General features: G+C 39.9%; 1 protein-coding gene across 1 annotated transcript; it reads left to right on the top strand.

Annotated features, from left to right (window-relative positions):
- Positions 1–12,851: 12,851 nt before the first annotated feature.
- LOC124991120 (olfactory receptor 2A5) lies at positions 12,852–13,784 on the top strand. The gene has a single exon (XM_047561880.1). It carries the CDS (start codon positions 12,852–12,854, stop codon positions 13,782–13,784), a length of 933 nt encoding a protein of 310 aa, XP_047417836.1.
- The last annotated feature ends 8,614 nt before the right edge of the window (positions 13,785–22,398 follow it).

Below are 22,398 nucleotides of genomic sequence, written 5' to 3'. Positions count from 1 at the left end.
AACGTTGCCTGGGAAGGCTGCCCTGCCCAGGTGGTAGTTGTGGACTGAGGGGAACCTCTAGAAGGGGAACTGACCAGCGAGACCTCCCCACCGGGTGAGTCTTCCCCGCCGGGTGAGGTTTTCCCACAAGGGCGGTAAAACCAGAGACACAGGCCCAAACAGGCCTTGCCTCAGCCCGCAGCCTAGTTCCCCTTTGGATGACCATTGGTCAACAAGTAGAGGCACCTCTGCCCACTAGCAGGGAATATACCCCACCTGAGGGTCACCAAACCTAGAGAGGCAGCTTCCTTGTGGAGCACCACATTATCAACTTCCTCTAAGACATCAGGCTACTGAAGGATAAGAGGGGATACACTAGCAATCTTCAGGGACATTATAAGTCAATAGAGGAAATCTGCAACATCTCTGCAGTCCACTGAACCTGAACGACATGAGAAAACAAGGGAAGAAAATGCCTCAAACAAATCTAGATGTTACATCAATAAAATACAATGACAGCATGGCAGAAGAAATGTCAGAAAGGGAGTTCAGAATGTACATAATCAACATGATAAGGGAAGCAAACGATGAAATGAAAGAGCAAATGCAGGCATTGAATGAATGCACCAATAGACAGTTAAAAGAGCAAATACAGGAAGCTAAAGACCATTTCAATAAAGAGTTAGAGATATTGAAAAAAAACCAAACAGAAATCCTTGAAATGAAGGAAACAATAAACCAAATTAAGAACTCCATAGAAAGCACAACCAATAGGATAGAACACCTGGAAGACAGAACCTCAGATATTGAAGACAAAATATTTAACCTCGAAAACAAAGTCGAACAAACAGAGAAGATGGTAAGAAATCATGAACAGAATCTCCAAGAACTATGGGATATCATAAAAAGGCCAAATTTGAGAATTATTGGGATTGAGGAAGGCTTAGAGAAACAAACCAAAGGAATGAACAACCTATTCAATGAAATAATATCAGAAAATTTCCCAAATCTGAAGAATGAAATGGAAAATCAAGTTCAAGAGGCTTATAGGACTCCAAATACACGAAATTACAACAGACCCACACCAAGGCACATTATAATGAAAATACCTAACATACAAAATAAAGACAGAATCTTAAAGGCTGTGAGAGAAAAGAACCAAATTACATTCAGGGGGAAACCAATACGGATATCAGCAGATTTTTCAATCCAGACCTTAAAAGTTAAAAGGGCCTGGAATAACATTTTTCAAGCCCTAAAAGAAAATGGATGCCAACCAAGAATCTTATACCCAGCAAAACTTACCTTCAGATTTGACGACGAAATAAAATCCTTCCATGATAAACAAAAGCTAAAAGAATATACAAAAAGAAAGCCAGCATTTCAGAACATTCTCAGCAAAATATTCCATGAAGAAGAGATGAAAAACAAAGAAGCAAATCAGCAAAGGGAGGAGATATCCTAAAGGAACTGTCAAATAAAGAGGAACCAAGTCGTCTCAAAAATAAACAAATAAATGAATAAAATGAGTCAAATGACCGGGAATACAAATCATATCTCAATAATAACCCTGAATATTAATGGCCTGAATTCATCAATCAAAAGACATAGACTGGCAGATTGGATTAAAAAGAAAGATCCAACAATATGTTGCCTGCAAGAGACTCACCTCATAGAAAGAGATACCCAAAGACTAAAGGTGAAAGGATGGGAAAAAACTTACCATGCACATGGACCCAGCAAAAAAGCTGGGGTATCCATCCTCATTTCAGATAAAGTGGACTTCAAGCCAAAGTTAATCAGAAGGGATAAGGAAGGACACTTCATACTGCTTAAGGGAACCATAAATCAGCAAGACATAACAATCATAAATATCTATGCCCCAAACAGTGGCTCATCCATGTATGTCAAACAAACCTTCTCAATCTCAGAAACCAAATAGACCACAATACAATAATACTAGGTGATTTTAACACGCCTCTCTCACCACTGGACAGATCTTCCAAACAAAAATTGAACAAAGAAACCATAGATCTCAATAACACAATCAATAATTTAGACTTAACAGACATTTATAGAATATACCATCCAACGAAGAGTGAATACACTTTCTTCTCAGCAGCACATGGATCCTTCTCTAAAATAGACCATATATTATGCCACAAAGATAATGTTAGCAAATACAAGAAGATAGAGACACTTCCTTGTATTTTATTAGATCATAATGGATTGAAACTAGAAATAAATGAAAGAGTAAAAAACAGAAATTACTCCAACACCTGGAGATTAAACAATATGCTATTATATGATGAATGGATAACAGAAGATATTAGGAAGGAAATTAAAAAATTCTTAGAGGTAAATGAGAACAAAGAAACATCACATCAAAATCTCTGGGACACTATGAAAGCGGTACTTAGAGGAAAATTTATTTCATGGAGCGCATTCAATAAAAGAAGCAAAACTCAACAAATAAACAACCTAACACTACAGCTCAAAGCCCTAGAAAAAGAAGAACAGACCAACACCAGAAGTACTAGAAGACAGGAAATAGTTAAACTCAGAGCTGAAATCAACAAAATTGAAACAAAAGAAACAATACAAAAAATTGACAAAATAAATAGTTGGTTCTTCGAAAAAATAAACAAAATTGATAAACCTTTAGCCACACTAACAAAGAGAAGACGAGACAAAACCCAAATCACCAAAATTCGGAATGAACAAGGAAATATCACAACAGACACGACTGAAATACAAAACATAATTAGAAGCTATTTTGAAAATCTATACTCCAACAAAATAGAAAATTTCGAAGATATCAACAAGTTTCTAGAGACCTATGAATAGCCTAAACTAAACGAGGAGGACATACACAATTTAAATAGACCAATTTCAAGTAATGAAATAGAAGAAGTCATCAAAAGCCTACCAACAAAGAAAAGTCCAGGACCTGATGGTTTCTCAGCCGAGTTCTACAAAACCTTTAAAGAAGAGTTCATTCCAATACTTTTCAAAGTATTCCATGAAATAGAAGAGGAGGGAACCCTCCCAAACTCGTTCTATGAAGCCAATATCACCCTGATACCTAAACCAGACAGAGACACATCGAGGAAAGAAAATTTCAGACCAATATCCTTAATGAACATCGATGCAAAAATTCTCAACAAAATTTTAGCAAATCGCATACAAAAACATATTAAAAAGGTAGTGCACCATGATCAAGTGGGTTTCATCCCAGGGATGCAAGGTTGGTTCAACATCAGGAAATCAATAAATGTAATTCACCATATCAATAGACTTAAAGTCAAGAATCACATGATTATTTCAATAGATGCAGAAAAAGTATTCGATAAAATACAGCATCCCTTCATGCTCAAAACACTAGAAAAAATTGGGGTAGTGGGAACATTCCTTAACATTGTAAAGGCCATCTATGCTAAGCCCATGGCCAATATCATTCTAAATGGTGAAAAACTGAAAGCATTCCCCCTAAAAACTGGAACAAGGCAGGGATGCCCTCTTTCACCACTTCTATTCAATATCATCCTTGAAACTCTAGCCAGAGCAATTAGACAAACCAAAGAAATTAAAGGGATACAAATTGGAAAAGAAGAACTCAAACTATCCCTGTTCACTGATGACATGATCATATATTTAGAGGAACCTGGAAATTTTACCAGAAAACTTTTAGAACTCATAAGTGAATTCAGTAAAGTAGCAGGTTACAAGATCGATGCTCATAAATCCAATGCATTTTTAAGCATAAGTGATGAATCTTCAGAAAGAGAAATTAGGAAAACTACCCCATTCACAATAGTATCGAAAAAAATAAAATACTTGGGAATCAATCTAACAAAAGAGGTGAAAGACCTCTACAATGAGAACTACAGAACACTAAAGAAAGAAATTAAAGAAAACCTTAGAAGATGGAAAGATCTCCCATGTTCTTCAATAGGCAGAATTAATATTGTCAAAATGTCCATACTACTTAAAGTGCTATACAGATTCAACGCAGTTCCAATTACAATCCCAACAATGTGCCTTTCAGAAATAGAGCAAGCAATTATGAAATTCATCTGGAAGAATAAAAAACCCAGAATAGCTAAAGCAATCCTCAGTAGAAAGAGCAAAGCAGGGGGTATCGCAATACCAGATCTTCAACTCTACTACAAAGCAATAGTAACAAAAACGGCATGGTATTGGTACCAAAATAGACAGGTAGATCAATGGTACAGAATAGAGGACACGGACACAAACCCAAATAAATATAATTTTCTCATACTAGACAAAGGGGCCAAAAATATGCAATGGAGAAAAGATAGCCTCTTCAACAAATGGTGCTGGGAAAATTGGAAATCCATATGCAATAAAATGAAACTAAACCCATATCTCTCACCGTGCACAAAACTAAACTCAAAATGGATTAAGGACCTCGGAATCAGACCAGAGACCCTGCATCTTATAGAAGAAAAAGTAGGTCCAGATCTTCAACATGTCGGCTTAGGACCAGACTTTCTCAACAGGACTCCCATAGCACAAGAAATAAAAGCAAGAATCAACAACTGGGATAGATTCAAACTAAAAAGCTTTCTCTCAGCAAAGGAAACTATCAGCAATGCGAAGAAAGAGCCTACAGAGTGGGAGAAAATCTTTGCCAATCATACTTCAGATAGAGCACTAATCTCCAGAATCTATAAAGAACTCAAAAAACTCAACACCAAGACTACAAATAACCCAATCGACAAATGGTCTAAGGAAATGAACAGACACTTCACAGAAGAAGACCTACAAACAATCAACAAACATATGGAAAAATGTTCAACATCTCTAGTAATAAGAGAAATGCAAATCAAAACTACACTAAGATTCCATCTCACCCCAATCAGAATGGCGATTATCAAGAATACAAGCAACAATAGGTGTTGGCGAGGATGTGGGGAAAAAGGTACGCTCATACATTGCTGGTGGGGTTGCAAATTAGTGCAGCCACTCTGGAAGGCAGTATGGAGATTCCTTAGAAAACTTGGAATGGAACTACCATTTGACCCAGCTATCTCACTCCTTGGCCTATACCCAAAGGACTTAAAATCAGCATACTACAGAGATACAGCCACATCAATGTTCATTGCTGCTCAATTCACCATAGCCAGATTGTGGAACCAACCTAGATGCCCTTCAGTTGATGAATGGATAAAGAAACTGTGGCATATATATAAAATGGAATATTACTCAGCCATAAAGAATGATAAAATTATGGCATTTGCAGGCAAATGGACGAAATTGGAGAATATCATGCTAAGTGAGATAAGCCAATCTCAAAAAACCAAAGTAAGAATGATCTCGCTGATAAGTGGATGATGATACATAATGGGGCGTGGGAGGGGTTAGTTTTAGGGTTAGAGTGAGGGTTAGGGAGGGGGGCAAGAACGGGGAAAGGAAGGACTGTTTAGAGGGAAAAGAGGGATGGGAGGGGTGGGGGGAAGGGGAAAAATGACAGAATGAATCAACCAACATCACCCTGTGTAAATTTATGATTACACAAATGTATGCCTTTGCTCTATGTACAAACAGAGAAACAACATGTATCCCATTTGTTTACAATAAAAAAAAAGAAAAAAAAAGTTTGGAAATGAAGAAAAAAAGAAGATGGACAAGTAAGTAATTAATCTTTAAAAAGCAATTTCATAACATAATAATAGTTATTTTTATTTAGCTCTGATGAAAACTCTGCGATATTGGTGTTATGTCAAACTTAGAGATGAACAAACCATTCAGATGCCAGGCTCTTGCCCAAAGTCACACAGCTGATAAAGAGTGATCATGACTCGCTGATGCGTCCAATCATTTATTCATACATGTAAATGTATTTCTAATATTTCACCCAGAAAGTATATATCTGGAAATCAAATAATGAATCCCAGGAAAAGAAAAAGTTCATACATAATCATGCTCCTCTACACTATTTACCATATATGGGAAAATCTAAATATCTCAAAATAATGAAGCAAATCATGCCACGTTCACACATTGGAATAGTATACAACTATTAAAATCATATTCATTGATAGATTTCACAGATTATCATGGTAAGTAGTAAAAAGCATAGAGAATGTTATATATAGCATGAGCTCTGTTACACTAAGAATATGTGAAAGTTAAAAAAAAAAAAAAAAAGCCCTGCCAAATGTTAACAAAATTGACTTAAAAACTGTGACCTCCTGGGGGAAGTTTGTTGTCCACTGTGAGCATGAATGTTGATTCAAAAGCAAGGAAGGAAGAGAGCTTTTCAAAAGCTGCTCTGTGTAACAAGCACAAAGCAAATGAAGCTCAGACAGATGGTGTGAGCACCCAGCCACATAGCATGCTTATTAAAGCCCCTCTAGGGCCCAGCAAATGGAACATACCAGAAGGAACTGGGCAGTGCTCAGGGACATGGGTTGTATAGCCAGGCAGACCCGAGTTCAAGGTTCAAATTTACTTAACCTCTCACCTTCTAAATTTTCTCATTCCTATGAAGTCATTCCGTTTGGGTTTGTTAAACACTACATGACAGCCTACAAGCAAGGCTACTCACCCATTTCCTGCTGTGTCCCAAGCTCTGATCAACTGTCTCAAATATTGTGACCAGTTAGGCTCCTAAAGATGGGGATCATGTTTATAGAGATAAGTGTGAATTCAGTTTAAGGCTTTTAGATATAAATAACAATTAAACATATGTCCAGATAAAGAGTACAACTGGTCAGAATGTACAAATTTAAGCTAGAACCTTTTTGTTTCTTTCAAAATAAACAATGAATAGTTCATTATAATGGAAATTCCATCTCATATATAGTCGTTCGAATAATAAGAGAGAGAAGGGCGACCATACCTCAGACACCCGAAATCCCCTGCAGGGTGAAGGTGAGGTCTGTCGGGGTCTTGAGGCTTTGCAGATACTCTGAAGTCATCAACATTTGAACTTTAAAATTTCGGGATGATGATGATGATGATTTTGTGAGGGGGATCATTTGTTTTTGATATATTTGTTCATGTTATCTCAAATCCTGTTCAAGATTCTTCATTAAATCATGACCCAAACTATGCTTGGAAACAATTTATATCCTATAAAGCTGAGATGGAGTTTTGAGGGGAAAGCACAGAGAATATGCAGAAGAAAAGGGACCAAGAGGAGAGAGACCATGAAGGGAAAGGAGGGAGGAAAGAGGTGAGAGGACCAAGAAAATGGGAAGAAGGGAGGGAGGAGGAAACGATGGAGAAGAAAGAAGTGGAAAGGCGACTACCGGGTGACACCAGTGAACCGCGGAGGCTCCTGACTCACAAGTCATGCTGAGTTTAATGGCAGCCGCTATTCTTGAGCAAAGATAGGAGCACAATTCACTTGTATACGGTCATAAAAGTATACGATTTAAAAATCCTTTAAATTTTATTTGTCCTATTAGTTGTACATGACAGTAGACTGCATTGATGCATTTTGATAAATCATACATAGATGGAGTGTTCTTGCTCATGTTTCTGGTTATACTTATTGCAGGATCACATTGGCCATGCAGTCATACAAGCACATGAGGTCATAATGTCTGTTTCACTCTACTGTCCTTCCTACCCACATGCCCCTGCCCCTCCCTTCCCTCCCTTCTACCTAATCTAAAGTAACTCTATTCTTCCCTATCCCTGGCCCCCTTATTATGAATTAGCTTCCACATATCAGAGAAAACATTTGGCCTTTGGCTTTTTGGGTTTGACTTATTTCACTAAGCATGATATTCTCTAACTCCATCATTTACCAGCAAATGCCAGAATTTCAGTCTTCTTTAATGCTGTAGTCGATCATTTTATCTCAAATATTTGATATATATACCACATTTCCTTTATCCATTCATCTGTAGAAGGGCACCTAGGTTATATTTCAGCTATTGTGAATTGAGCTGCTAGCTGTGTCTCTGTAGTATGTTGATTTTAAGTCCTTTGGGAATAAACCAAGGAGTGAGATAACTGGGCCAAATGGTGGTTCCATTCCAAGTTTTCTGAGGAATCTCCATACTGCTTTCCATAGTGGTTGTACCAATTTGCATTCCCACCAGCAATGTATGAGTGTACCTTTTTCCCCACATCCTTGCCAATATTTATTGTTGATTGTATTCTTGATAATTGCCATTCTAACTGAAGTGAGATGAAATCATAGAGTAGTTTTGATTTGCATTTCTCAATTGCTAGAGATGTTGAACATTTTTCATGTATTTATTGATTGATTGTATATCTTCTGTGAGGTGTCTGCTCAGTTCCTTAGACCATTTATTGATTGGATTATTTGTTTTGGGGGTGTTAAGTTTTTTGGGTGTTAAGTTTTTGAGTTCTTTATAAATCCTAGAGATTAATACTCTATCTGAGGTGCATGTGGTAAAGATTTTCTCCCAATCTGTAGACTCTCTCTTCACATTATTGATTATTTCTTTTGCTGAGAAGAAGGTTTTCAGTTTGAGTCCATCCCATTTATTGATTCCTCATTTGACTTCTTGTGCTTTAGGGGTCTTGTGAAGGAAGTCAGGTCCTAGGCTGACATGGTGAAGATTTGGGCCTACTTTTCTTATAGTAGTCGCAGGATAAAGCATAAAAATTTTAAAAGTGTTTATTTCATGAAAAGCGTGAAATGGCTAATGCACGGTGTCCTTGTTTTTCTCAGTCACTATAAAATAAACCCAAGCATCTCTAAATTGGTGACCTACTTTTTTAGAAAATCGATGAAGCTCCTTCCCACTATGACATAAGACAGGCATCATTCCTGGCCATAAGGAACTTCCCACCTAGAGGAAGAAACCAAGAAGAAGCGGAGAGTGGAAGGGCATGGGGTGTTCAGTCTACATGGGCTGCTCTGATGACCGCAGTGAGGGAGAACAAGAGGTCATTGAACCCATGATGCTCCCGGCAGAGGGACCAGAGCATGCAAAGCTTGAGGTTGCAGGAAGTCTGACATGACCTGGAACTCATGCCAAGTCCACTGTGGCTTCAACCCAGATCAAAGGGAGAAGAGCCAGGGATGCAGATTAATAGTGGCAAGGGCCAGGTTATCCAGTGCTGTTGGTCTTGGAAAGGAATGTGGACTTCATGTTGTTCAGCGAGAAGGCACGGAAGATTATAAGCAGAATATCTCTCTCTCTCTCTCTCTCTATATATATATATATACACACACACACACACACACACACACACACCACATAGGTAATAGTCTCTGTATATATATATAAAATATGTGTTGTATAATATCAATGTATTATTAATATGTATGTTATAATTATGTCAATTAATATATGACATATTTGTAATATGCTTTGCATTCTAAAAATATACTAGGAATCTTTCATTAATTTACTGAAATTTTTCAGGTTTTCCCAGAATAAAACTTCACCCAGGTTGAGGAAGGTACAGATCAAGTGTTTTCACTTAACTAATTAATGCTTTAAAGATAAAAACCAAATGACCACACAATCTACTTTTATTAGACATAATTATGGGAATAATAAAATGTTATTTGTAGTACGCTACTGACTGTTCAGTTATGGGATACAAATTTAAGGCCATAAAAATTTAATTCGTGTAGTGACTATCTGCTGCCACCATTTAATTTGGCAACAATGCTAATTACCATATGCGAGGCCCATTGTAAATATGAAGCCTAACCCCTCTCTTCATCAGACTGTGGACTGTGATCTAAGTCCATCTCTGCCTGCCTTCCCCAGGGTGGCCCCCTTGGTCAGGTACTCTATCTGTCACTCACAGAGACTCCTCAGACAGCAAGGACTCATAGACTCTGATCTTCTTCCTTCCAAGCTTCCTCCACGTCAGCCGATGAGTAGCCTCTGTAACGACGTGTTTAGTCCTGTTACGCTGCTCTTCAAAAACACTGAAGTACAGCCCTGTCGTGGTACAGAAGCTGGTCCCAACCCCTCTCCACATCTTTCTTTTGCTGTACCCTCCTCATTTGCTGGAGTACAGCTTGCACATCCTCTCCATTCTAGGCCTTCCTGAGAGTGTCTGAGAGTCTAGGACAATTGCCAGATACAGCAAATGCTCAATAAATGTCATTTGAATTGGCAAATTAATACATGAATAAGAAAATCATTAAGTATCTACATGGATGTTTATGGACATAGAGTAAACATATTTGAATAATTTATAGATAAAAGAGAAATATCATGTCAATATTTTCTGTAATTCTCCACTTTAAGGTGGTCAATACATTTACTTTTGTTCAGTGCTTCAACTATTTTTTAACCACTGCACATAACTTCTCAACTTATCACTCCTCTCAAGGCAACAGGATAATGATTTCCTGAGTTTTATTATTCAGTCCATGGAGATAGACCTGCTTTGAGTGCCTGATAGTCTGTGACCCCGAATCATAGACGTAGCTCCTTTCCTTCTTGTGAGCAGTCAACACCTGGCTCACATCTGCAACCTGCACATCTCTCAAGAGAAGAACCAAATGGGATCCAACACATTAATCATGGATGTTCATCTCCAAAGCTTTACCCAACCAGGAAACACACACACTCACGCACCACTGGTGTGCACATAAGAAAGACAATCAGAAAAACTTTAAAGAATCCTCTGTTTTACTATGTGAGTGTAAATAGAACCCCTGAGTCTGACTCATCATTTTATCAGAAGTTTCACTGAACTTCTTGGGGGTGTCATGGTGAAGATGTGACTGTCTCACGCCACCCTCTAAACACCAGAGCTTCTCCCAGGGCACCTCCTCGAGAAGAGATCATTGCTGGCTTCTGGCTTCCTTTACTTCCTAGATCCTTTATCTAATCTCAAGTATGACGTGCAGAGGCTGCAGAACCCTTCTCGCCACCGTGTGGAGGTGGGCAGAAGTTTTTCTTCTTTGCTGCCAACATCTAAGTTAGAATTACCCAAGGAGGAAGGGATTTTCAAGTTCTCCTCTCATGAGGATGGTGCTCCATCTCCTCCTCATTCCCCTTATTCCTTCTGGGACAAGACTGGGACCCATGAACCCATCACCATCCAAATACTTGGGGAATATAATTTGTAGTGTGGTCCCAGGAGTATTTATGTCCTTATTACTACAAGAGTTTCATGTCTATAGATCCAGCTGGGTATTAAGTCATCACCCACCAGCTCCTGTTCTTCTGAAAGTCCATCCCCAGGGCCCAGAGAAATGAAGACAGAATGACAAACAACATTTCGTTCTCCTGGTGGATGTGGAATCTGAGCTGTGTCCCTGCAGGTGTCCCTAGGGATGATCTGGGAGGGCTTGGTAGAGATGACCTCACCATAAAAGTTCCCACTGAGCAGGCTCAGTCCCTGCTTCAACCTGCATCAAAATCAGGGACAGCACTTGCACCCAGGAAGGCCCCTTTTCAGAAGCTGCTGGAGAGAGTAAGGTCCTAAACTTTGACCTTCAACAGTTTCCTTGATCTCTGTGCAATTGACTCTAAACCTAACTAGACTCCTGAGGCAAGACCAGAGTTAGGACCACAAAAAGTAGAGCATGTTTTGCAAAGTGTGGTAGTTCAGAGAGGCTGGGGTCTGGGGAAGGAAAACCTCCAGAAGTCAGGACACTGTGGAAAGTGTAGTGTCGACTTATGGGCGGGAAGTTTCCAGAGCTTAAGATAGGGTTGACATTGCAGAGGTGCAGTCACAGGGGCCCGTTGAGCCTCAGTTATTAGTATTTGTAAACTTCTATAGAACTTTTGGGTTTTTCCTTTCTGTAGCTCCTGTGTCCATATGGTTGGGAAGATGGCTACCAGAAAAAATTAAGGAAAAGTTGAAAGACTTGATTAAAACACAGGACTTGTACTTCGGCTGTCATTCCTCATATGATACCTTTTGTCCATCCACCCATCCATTCAACAACTACATGTGCATTGTCTAAGTCTGGGTCACTCTTCCAGAAACAGCAACTGCTCGGACCCAGGAAAACAGCCCTGCAAGAGGGTGGGGTGGCAGCGGACCTGAGAACAGAACTCTGCAACTTTGCAGAGTCGCTTATCTGAGAGTGTCAGGGATTACTTCTGTGAATGCTGTCCAGAGTAATGGTGTTTCTCCTTGCTTATGCCCAGAAGGAAAACAGCCAGATTATCCTGGGTAGTATCAGGAAGCAAAATACTTGATGCAAGTTTCACTTGCTAAAGCCCTAAAACTAGTGGATGCAGAAAGAATCAGATCTCTTTGAAATTGCACCTGTAAAGTTCATTCCTTCATTCATATATTTATCTTTGGTCATTTTTTGAGCACCTGCTACATGCAATGTACTTTGCCTAAGTTACAGAATAAGAGAAAATCAACTGATGAAGAGAAAATAGGAACAACATATGTAAACTGAATAAATAGAGAAAGTGAAAACACAAGACCTATGGTCCTTTTTCAAAAATAACAAGACATGGGGTTGGGGTTTTGGCTCAATGGTAGAGCACTTGCCTAGCATGTGGGAGGCACTGGGTTTGATTCTCAGTACTACATATAAATAAGTAAAATAAAATGTCCATCGACAACTGAAAAATTATTTTAAAAAAATAACATGACTAGTAATTCTGAAAAATAATTTACTCTGTAACTGTCATGATAGTAAAATGTGGATTTTTCAATCAAAGATAAACAAAATTCTGCAGAAATGGAAATAACACATGACCCCTTGTGTTCCCTTACATGAGTTATCTGAAATAAGTCTTCTTTCTGCATGTTTGTGGATTGAAAGATTTGACCTAGTGACTGAAAAACATTGCTGAGTCAGTGCCCAGTGTAGGCCACGATTCTCTATTTCCATTTGCTGTCTCATCCAGATCTGCTTTTGGTCCTCAGCACACACTTCTCAGCCACAGCAGTGACAATACAGGCGCCGTCGGGAGGGCATGACACAGAACCAGACATGGATCACAGAGTTTATTCTTCTGGGATTCCCGCTCAGTCCCAGCACACAGATGCTCCTGTTGGGGCTCTTCTCCCTCTTCTACACCTTCACCCTGCTGGGGAATGGGGCCATCCTGGGCCTCATCTGCCTGGACCCCAGGCTGCACACCCCCATGTACTTCTTCCTCTCCCACCTGGCCGTCGTTGACATTTCCTATGCTTCCAACAATGTGCCCAAGATGCTGGCAAACCTCGTGAACAGGAAAAAGACAATCTCTTTTGTTCCCTGCATAGTGCAGACCTTTTTATACATGGCTTTTGCTCACACTGAGTGTCTCCTCTTGGTGGCCATGTCCTATGATCGGTATGTGGCCATCTGTCACCCCCTACATTATGCTGTCATCATGAGCTGGAGAGTGTGCACCATCCTGGCTGCTGCTTGCTGGGTGTGTGGCTCCCTCCTGGCCTTGCTCCACGTGGTCCTCCTCCTGAGGTTGCCCTTCTGTGGGCCTCACAAGATCAACCACTTCTTCTGTGAGATCCTGTCTGTCCTCAAGCTGGCCTGTGCTGACACCAGGCTCAACCAAGTCGTCATCTTTGCTGCTTCTGTGTTCATCTTGGTGGGGCCCCTGTGCTGGGTGCTGGCGTCCTACACGCGCATCCTGCTGGCCATCCTGAGGATCCAGTCAGGGGAGGGCCGCAGGAAGGCCTTCTCCACCTGCTCCTCCCACCTCTGCGTGGTGGGGCTCTTCTTTGGCAGTGCCATCGTCATATACATGGCCCCCCAGTCCCGCCACCCTGAGGAGCAGCAGAAGGTCCTCTCCCTGTTCTACAGCCTTTTCAACCCCATGCTGAACCCCCTGATCTACAGCCTGAGGAACACTGAGGTCAAGGGGGCCCTGCGGAAGGTGTTGTGGAAGCAGAGATCAAGGTGAAGCGACGCCAGGGGTATCTTGAAGGTAAAAGGCGTGCTCTCTGTGGGTTGTGGGCCCAGGAATGCCAATGCCTGAGAGTCTCGTCTCTTAGATTTATGGTGTCAGGAACGATTAGATGCTGTCCCTAAACAGGGTGTTGACCACAAAGCATAAGCAGGAAGGCACAGAGAGCACAGGCCATGGAGACAAGTGTCAGGAGGGGTGAAGCACAGGGGCCAGCAGCCATGAACTCCTACTACCAGAGCTACCCCATAGGGGCTTCTGATCTTCTGAGGCTTAGTTCCCCGAAATTTCTTCTTGAATCTTCTATGGCTTCCATTTCTCTTATTGCCCTAAGACATGCTAATTACCCCATGATGTATGCCACTGCAGGGGTGCATGGTAGCCTCACAGAGGAGACCCTGGCCTGGGTGAAGCAGACCCCACCAGAGTGTAGGGAGGCATGAGTAGAGCAAGAATATGACCCAGAACTTCACACTGGAAGGTCATCTGAATGAGCCTCAGAGTCCCTGTCGATGAACAGCGAAGTTTAAATTTATGATTTCTTTCCTCCTTTGTTTTTTTTTTTTTTTTTTTTTTTGATATAAAAGAGTGAGATCAAGATCTCTGCTTCATCTCGTTTTCCTCTGTTTCATTTGGTTAGGAAAGGCTTGGAAAGGGAGCATATTTGGAGTAAAGATGAGAGAAAGTTATGAAGGAGTTGCCTTCTCTGGAATTCCGACGACAAAGCTAGATGTGGGTGGCAGTTCACTATGGTGATCAAGCAAAATGTTGTAAGAGTAAAACCTTTGCCAAGAGAGAAATCCTCCAAGAAGACGGATACCTTGATAAAACGTGATGGACCACAAAAACTTAGACAAATACATCAAGGCCCTGATAAGGCCTTTAAAATTTTTTTTTCCTTTTTTTACAGACTGCATTTTGATTCATTGTACACAAATGGGGTACATCACTTCATTTTTTTTTTTTTTTTTTTTTTTTTGCAGTGCTGGGGATGGAACTCAGGACCTTGTGCATGCAAGGCAAGCACTCTACTGACTGAGCCATCGCCCCAGCCCACATCACTTCATTTCTATGGTTGCACATGATGCAGATTCATACCATCTGTGTACTCATACATGTACATAGGGTAAGAATGTCTCTCTCATTCCACCATCTTTCATACCCCGCTCCTTCCTCCCTCTCATTTCTCTCTACGTAATCTGAAGTTCCTCCCTGATAAGACCTTTGACGAACTTCAACAACACTGCCAAGGGCACCTACTCCAGGGGACATAAATCACTTCTCTGCATCCAGGCAGTCAGAATGACATGAAGGAGTAATTGGTTTTGTTTTAACACAAGATCAGGACCCAAGTAGTCAGTACAGAGAGACTAGGGGTTCCTTAACACAGCGTGTATGGGATCCTCAGAATTCTCTGCTATTCTTCCCCGGCATGAGTGTCACATGCCATTTGAGTGTATAATATGGGATGATGTTATATTATTACCTGCTGCTTGTATATCTATTTTTTCACAATAATTTTCTTACATATAATTATCACTCCATATTTTTCTGTTCTCAGGAAATAAAGAATCAAGGGGCAATGTTTTCCTCCACCTTCTCTCTAATGCATTTTTTCCCTATCAGTTCTCAGAAGGTCAAGTTGCGAGCTGTTCAGCCTGGCTCTCCATATGGGCAAACCTCTAGCCTTTGGTCATCTTATGATACTTACCTCCACAGAGTGTGGCTTTTCCAGCCCACAGAACTCTACAAACCCTGCTCTGCACCCCGAAGATAAAAATCTGAATGAGGAAATAAGTACTGACCCTTAATGCAACTACAAAGCACTCTGGAAATTCTTCTGTGCCTTACTCTGAAAGTAAGAAAATAGGCAATATTTTCATATAACAAGAATTTTCTAACTCTTCCTAGGAAAATTATTTTATTCTCTAATATAGGCATACCTTGTATTATGATTAAAATTCTAAAAGGGAAGGATAAAGAAAAAAAATAGAGAAAAGCTTATCTAACATAAAGCATAAACCATATTTCATACCCCTCTCCCTCTCATTGTGTACAAACATAGAAATGAAATAATGTACCCCATTTGTGTACAGTGAATTAAAATGCAGTCTGTAAAAAAATTAAAAGCTAAATAAATAAATAATAATAATAATAATAATGATAAAAAATCATAAACTATAGATTTGGATTCAGAATTTTTCATTTAGGGACTATGAAAAAAATCAAGGATGGTATTCATTCTTATGTCAGTTCAAAAATGCTTGGGAAAGAATAAACCAAAAAGACCAAACTTCTGTAGATGGTAACTATTATAGAAGAATTAAAAAGAATTATCCTCTAGCACCCCTGAATGTCTCTGTGAGAAGCAACCACACACACACACACACACACACACACACACACACACACACCCTAATAATATATTGGGGGGTGGGGGCAGGGAATGCCTGAGTTTGAGAGGTTACTATGAATTGTACAGTTCTTGGATGATTTTTTCTTGTTTTCTCTTTAGTGGTGGGATTGAACCCAGGCCTTGCAGATTTGATGAACAAATTTTACTTGAGTGCTTGACCTTCTATATTTTCTTGCAACATTAGTCATGGTTTTCAAAGGACTGGGAATAAAGAGAAGAGAGATGATGAAAATTCTGCTGAGTACTTCACAAATGTTACCCCATCTTTCACCAATAACTCAGTGAAGTGGGTGTTATTTTCCTTGTTTTCTAGATAAGGAAACAGCCTTTCAGAGTGATTTAGCCCCTTGTCCTGCACCACCCAGTCAGTGATAGGACAGAGTTGACACTGAAGCTTGGACTCTACTCATTGCTAACCAACACGTCTTAGTCTTCTTGCCCAAACAACACAGATTTTAGATTAACATGGGTAAGGCCTCAGCAGGCACATGATGCAGAAGAGTCTGGAATAGAAAAGAGTTTACATTGCCCTCAAGACCAGGAAGAATATGATCTTGAGCCAGCCCGTCTTTGGGGAATTCCTCACTACCCATGATGAGAGTAGAAGCCCTCATCCTGGTGTCCTACTCCTTCCCCAATACTAACTGCCTCTCCTGGTTTTCCACAAAATCACCAGGTCCCAAAGGGCATTGCCTTAAAGGGGGCAGCCTGAACTAGAAGCATCAGGCTGTCCTCGCATCATATCATGCCCAAACTGATCTTCTTTCTCTCATTAAATTCGCCATCTGTTTGCTTTTCCCGTGTGATGAACGCTTTCCCTGCGAGCTTCCCTGCCTCTCTTGTGTGCAGATTCTTGGTGGAGCTGCCTGACCAGGGCTCTGTGCTGTTGGGACCACAGGAAAGGCAGAACCTAACCCAGGCTTGAGCTGGGACATTTTCTAGCTTGGATTTGTATTTCAGTTGTGCCAGGGCTTACTACTAAGTCTGCTTCTAACAGCAACTTGGTCTCCTCAAACCTGAGTTTCATCTGAGGTCAGGTGTGGATAATAATGCTTCTCCCAGCTACTTCACACAACTTTTATGGGTAGCGAACGATATCATGCATGTGAATCTGATTCATATGTTTTTTTATGTGGAAGGTCTAAGGATAATGAGAATGAAAAGATCATACGGCATGACAGAGTACTGGTAAAATCATGACTAAACAACCACAGAGCTATAAGAGTCAATTTTATTCCAAAAATTCCTAAATTATTACAGTACTTAGAAGAAAAAAAATGTCTCAAAAAATATGGTCTGTGTGAGTTGGGAGGGTTTTTAAATTCTTTTATTTGGTTGGTAATCTTGGGGAAGGTCTCCATCCAAGGAGCAGGAAGGAACATGCAAAAAACGTTTGGAATGAAATAGTTCTCATTGTTCCTGATGGGAGATAAACTGTAAAAGAAAGCCTTCATGAATTTTTACATTCTATACATAGCTGCAATTCCAAAAAGATTCTTGAGATGGCATTTAGGATAGCAAATAAATAGAAAAATCATTAGTCTATAGCTTTGTCATATTCTTTCTCTTACCTGCAAACTAAGAATTCTCATCAGCTATGTGCCTAGAATAGCTCCACTAGGAAAGGTAGGTCTACATGTGGAGATTCAAGCTCGCCATGGTGGAGCCTGCTCATGGGCTGAGTTCCGACACTCACAGCTGCCTACTCCTTACTCGTGGTCAGGATGCTAGGGAGATTAGGGATATGTGGGAGAACCAGTAAGGTGAAGGAACAGACAGGAATAATTGTTTAAATGACTGCACATGTTTCACCTGGGAATGAGAAGACAAATAAGAAACAAAATAACCATCATCATATGTCCCTCAGAATATCCTATAAGAGACAAAAGTGATTTATTTTTGCCTTCCCAGAGGAAAAAGCTGGAATCAATAGGCAGGCTTATTAGGAAAGCAGAGTTAAAAATCAATAAGATAAATTATTTTCTAGCATCATAAAGTATCCAGCAGTGAGGGCTTGGAATTGGTATGTATTGCCATAAATAGACAAATGCTGAGTGAAGGGTACACACATTGAACAGGCATTTAGAATAGATTCTCTCCAATGCCTTTTCAATCTTAAACATTTTATGATTTTGCAAAATCTTTTAATCTTATTTTATTAGTGTGGGGGAGTTTAAGCTGATTTTAAACTAACTTGTAGTTGTTCAAAGACTTTTAAATGGTAACTCTAAGAGAATGTCTCTCATGTCAAAATCCTGCCTTGTTCTGGATATTGAGCAGTCAGCAAAAGAAAACACTCTCAAGTAGGAGAGAGGAGTTGTATAGGTTTCATGTTTAGGGTTCTCTCAAGGAAATTTCTACAACCACCACTTTATTCCTAAATCTATGTGATTTCACATTTTAAAATATTCACTTGATCGACAGTGATAGTTGCTCAATGACTTTGCTTTAAACACAGAGCAGCAACAGATAAACCAGGATAAAAGGAATGAGAAAGACAAAACCAGCTTCCAAGGTGGGGCAAACATCTCTGCCGACCACAAATGAAATATAAATGCAGACTGTGATCCAGCTGGGTCTGGCAGCTGGTCTGAGTGGACACAGCCTTGCTTAGGAAACTGAAGACATTAAAGTGCTTCACGTGATAACTGGGAACTGAGGTTGGGCACCTTTCTGAAAACAGGATCTGAGAGAAGGTGGGAGGGATGCCCTTTGCTTACTATCAGAGACCAGAAATTGCACCTACTCTGCTTTACCTGTAAGAGGACCCACGCATCACACTACAGACAGACAAGGAATCTACCCACCCAGCCCAGGTGCCAAGATCTTCAATATGCCCAATATTACTATAGGAGGAAAATCCTAAGCCATTCACGCAAGATGCAGGGCTGGAGGCAGAGGGACAGGGACGTGGACAGGGAGAGAACTGAGTCTGTAGAATGGCCTCCAAATCCATTTTCAGAAGCTGGAAAAAAAAACAGTCAAAATTATCAACAGGTAAAATATCTATTTGCTTCTGTGGACATTCATTGTTTGTCTTTAGGAATGATCTGATACATACTCCATATCTGTATGTATCAGATAAATAAATATCAGGTATTTATTATCAGGTAAATAAATAGATTTTTTTTTTAGGCATGACCACTGTTTTAAATGATTGAAGATTTAAGAAGAAAGGAGTTAGAAAATAATAGATGGATCCCAAAAAGAATCAGTTACAAATTTTATAAATAAAACATATAGTCCCCAAAATAAAATAGTTACTAAATTTCCTGAAATGGGGGGAAATCAACAAATAGGATATATTCTAGAAGAAACACATTAGAAGAAGAAAATTGTGAAATAGAAGGTGGAATTTTGTAATTAGACAATTTTTAAAACAGAAAATGAAATACAAAGCACTGAGAAGCTAGATTGAGATACAATAGTCATTTATCATATAGAAATAAAAAAAGAAAGGAGAAAATAGGGAAGGACATCATTCTAGAGATTTTCTTTGTGATTGATGAATACATGAATTCTCAGAACAAAAGAGTACTCTGAATATCAAGCCATACAACTAAAAATAAATGCATATCTGGACATATTATAATGAAAGCACAGAATGTTAAGGAGGAGAAAGATAATAAAATCCTCACAGAATAAAAATAGCATAATTAAAAAAAGAGTAACAAGTAATAGCAGACTTCCCTGCAGCAAACCAGATGTCAGAAAATAATATTCAACACGATGAAGAAAACTGTTATAATTTCATACTCAGCTAAACTATCAATCCAGAAAGGGAAAAATTAAAATGACAAAGAAAAAGTCAAGTAGAAATGACACTTCTTAATATTTTCAATAGAAGTATTACTGATGAGTAAAACTGGATAGAAAACAAGAGTTTCAGCGTACATTAAGACACATGCTAAGTGCACTTTGATAGAACATGTTAGTAAAGACAGCTGTTGAAAGCAAACAAAAGAGACAAAAACCTTTTGGTTACTGTACAGGTAGATATAATAACATGGATGAGTAATTAAGTCATAGTACAGTCCTTGATGCTATTAGAAAGATGAAGCTCCTGAATAATTGTAGACTTCAATAGAAACATTTATAAGTTAAAATAAGTTAAAAATTTCAATGTGCCCTGGCACAGTGGCATACACCTGTAATCCCAGCAGCTTGGGAAGCTGAGACAGGAGGATCGCAAGCTCAAAGCCAGCCTCAGCAACAGGGGAGGACCTAGGTAACTTAGCCAATCCCTGTCTCAAATTAAAAAAAAAAAAAATCTAGGGATGTGGTTCAGGGTTAAGTGTCCCTGGATTCAATCCCTGTACCAAAAAAAGAAAGAAAGAAAAAAAAAAACCCTTTTTTAAAAAATGTAAACCGTACTGACCACGTGGGGCTCATCTTTAGACAGCTGTACCGGCTGCTAGCTCCGCCATCACTCCTGAGTGGCTACCCCGGCCTCTCGGCCAGAGGCAAGCCCTGTGTCCTTGCAACCACAGCTACATGAGTGGCTGCTCTTGGTCTCTCAGCTCAGTAGCTCTCCTGACCTGCCATGCTGACCACCGTCAGCCGTCGTCTGGGCACTCTGACAGCAGGTCCAACAAAGGGAGGGCCACACATGGGAGGAGGGAGGAAAAAGTGCTGACAGAGGCGAGTTGCTGAGTGAGCCGGTGAGACGGATGAACCCAGGGAGGAGCAGACCCAGCGAGAGGGGGAGCGTGGTAGGAGGAGGTGGCAGGGATGAACGAACAGGGCCGAGACGAGGAGGAGAGTCAGCAGGGTGGTGAGGAGGGAGTGAGGAGAGGACAGGTCACCTCCCAGGGCGCCGTGTTTCCTTTGAAGGTATTCCATTTGCGGCTGAGAGTTTAGGTTTTTATTTAAGGGCATTGGTTTTTGTTAACCTTGACAGCAAATGTCAACAACAACATCTGATCCATGCTCAAATTACTAAGCACCCAGTTAATGCCACATGACACGCAGGGGAGATGAATATTTCTAATAAAGCATAATGATCTCGATTGGCCTATTAGACAAGCTAGAAAAGCCATCTTTGTAGCTTATGAAATATAGAAAAGAGCATCCATGGATATCAGGTACAGTGAGATTTTAGAAGAAATGAAAGAGAAATAATGAAAATAAAGTGGTAACCCCAAAAAGTTGTTCTTGCCCTTAACCAACCACTGAAATTACCAGGAGGCTGTTAAGAATTCTGACACTTGAGCACATATAGCTGACGTCAATAAGTCTCTGGAGATGAAAACCAGGGTTAGTATTTTTTTAAGACTCCCCAGAAAGGTCTCATTTTCCATTGACAATTTTTAAGAATAATAGTCCATTGCTTTCAAGAATAGTTCATAGATAGGATGAACCTACTCTAAAATCCTAAAACAAGCCCCAGTAAAAAATGTCAGAGTCTGATGAGCCTAAATGTTTTCCAGTTTGATTTCTCTTTCAACCCAGGGAAGAACAAATGAATCGTTGACCACAGCACAAAAAAGTGGCCGTCAGAGAGACGAATCTTACCCCTCTTCTCCAATAGGCCAAAATCTGTAGGCCACACAGTGTTCCAGACAGATTGGACAGAAATAAAGTCACTCTGAAACTATTAAGAAGCAGCAGAAATGCAAAGGAATGTGCGACTGTTGAAAGAATAGAGAGATTTCCAGTGATTCTCGCTTCAAATCGTCTTGTCTTTCCAAAGCTCCTGATGCTGGGGTTTTCAAACAGTGAACTGGGATGGATGCTTCTTCTCCGAGTATGTTTCTTGGATTGAGGTTCGACTTAGCAGGCGAAGCTGTTGAAAATAGTTGTGATGACTGTAATGAGGAAGCCCAAGGTTTGGGGCAGAGGAGAGAGAATAAGCAAGAGGAAGAGGAGGAAGAAGGATGAAGAAGAGGAGCATAAAATGGTGCTTACTCAAGAGAACGCAAGCCACTGTGTTTGCTGTTTCTAGGGATAGAGGCAGGTCAATGTTTTGTTTGAATAAAAGACGACTTTTTAAAGTTTTCATTCTACTTTGAACTTGCAATAATATATTGTGGTACCAAATATGGAGTACAGCAAATTTTATAATGACTGTCCATTTTCATGATTTTCTTCTGAATATTTTATTATATACCTCTAAGACTATGACTGTGAGATATATCCGAAGCATTTATGAGACCAAAACTTAGCCAAATATTTTGCAAAAGAATCAACTGACAT

The sequence above is a fragment of the Sciurus carolinensis genome, chromosome 8 (genome assembly GCF_902686445.1).
Source record: "Sciurus carolinensis chromosome 8, mSciCar1.2, whole genome shotgun sequence".
NCBI classification, from domain to species: domain Eukaryota; kingdom Metazoa; phylum Chordata; class Mammalia; order Rodentia; family Sciuridae; genus Sciurus; species Sciurus carolinensis.
The sequence above is the reverse complement of the archived record's forward strand: the minus strand, read 5'-3'. Positions and strand labels throughout refer to the sequence as shown.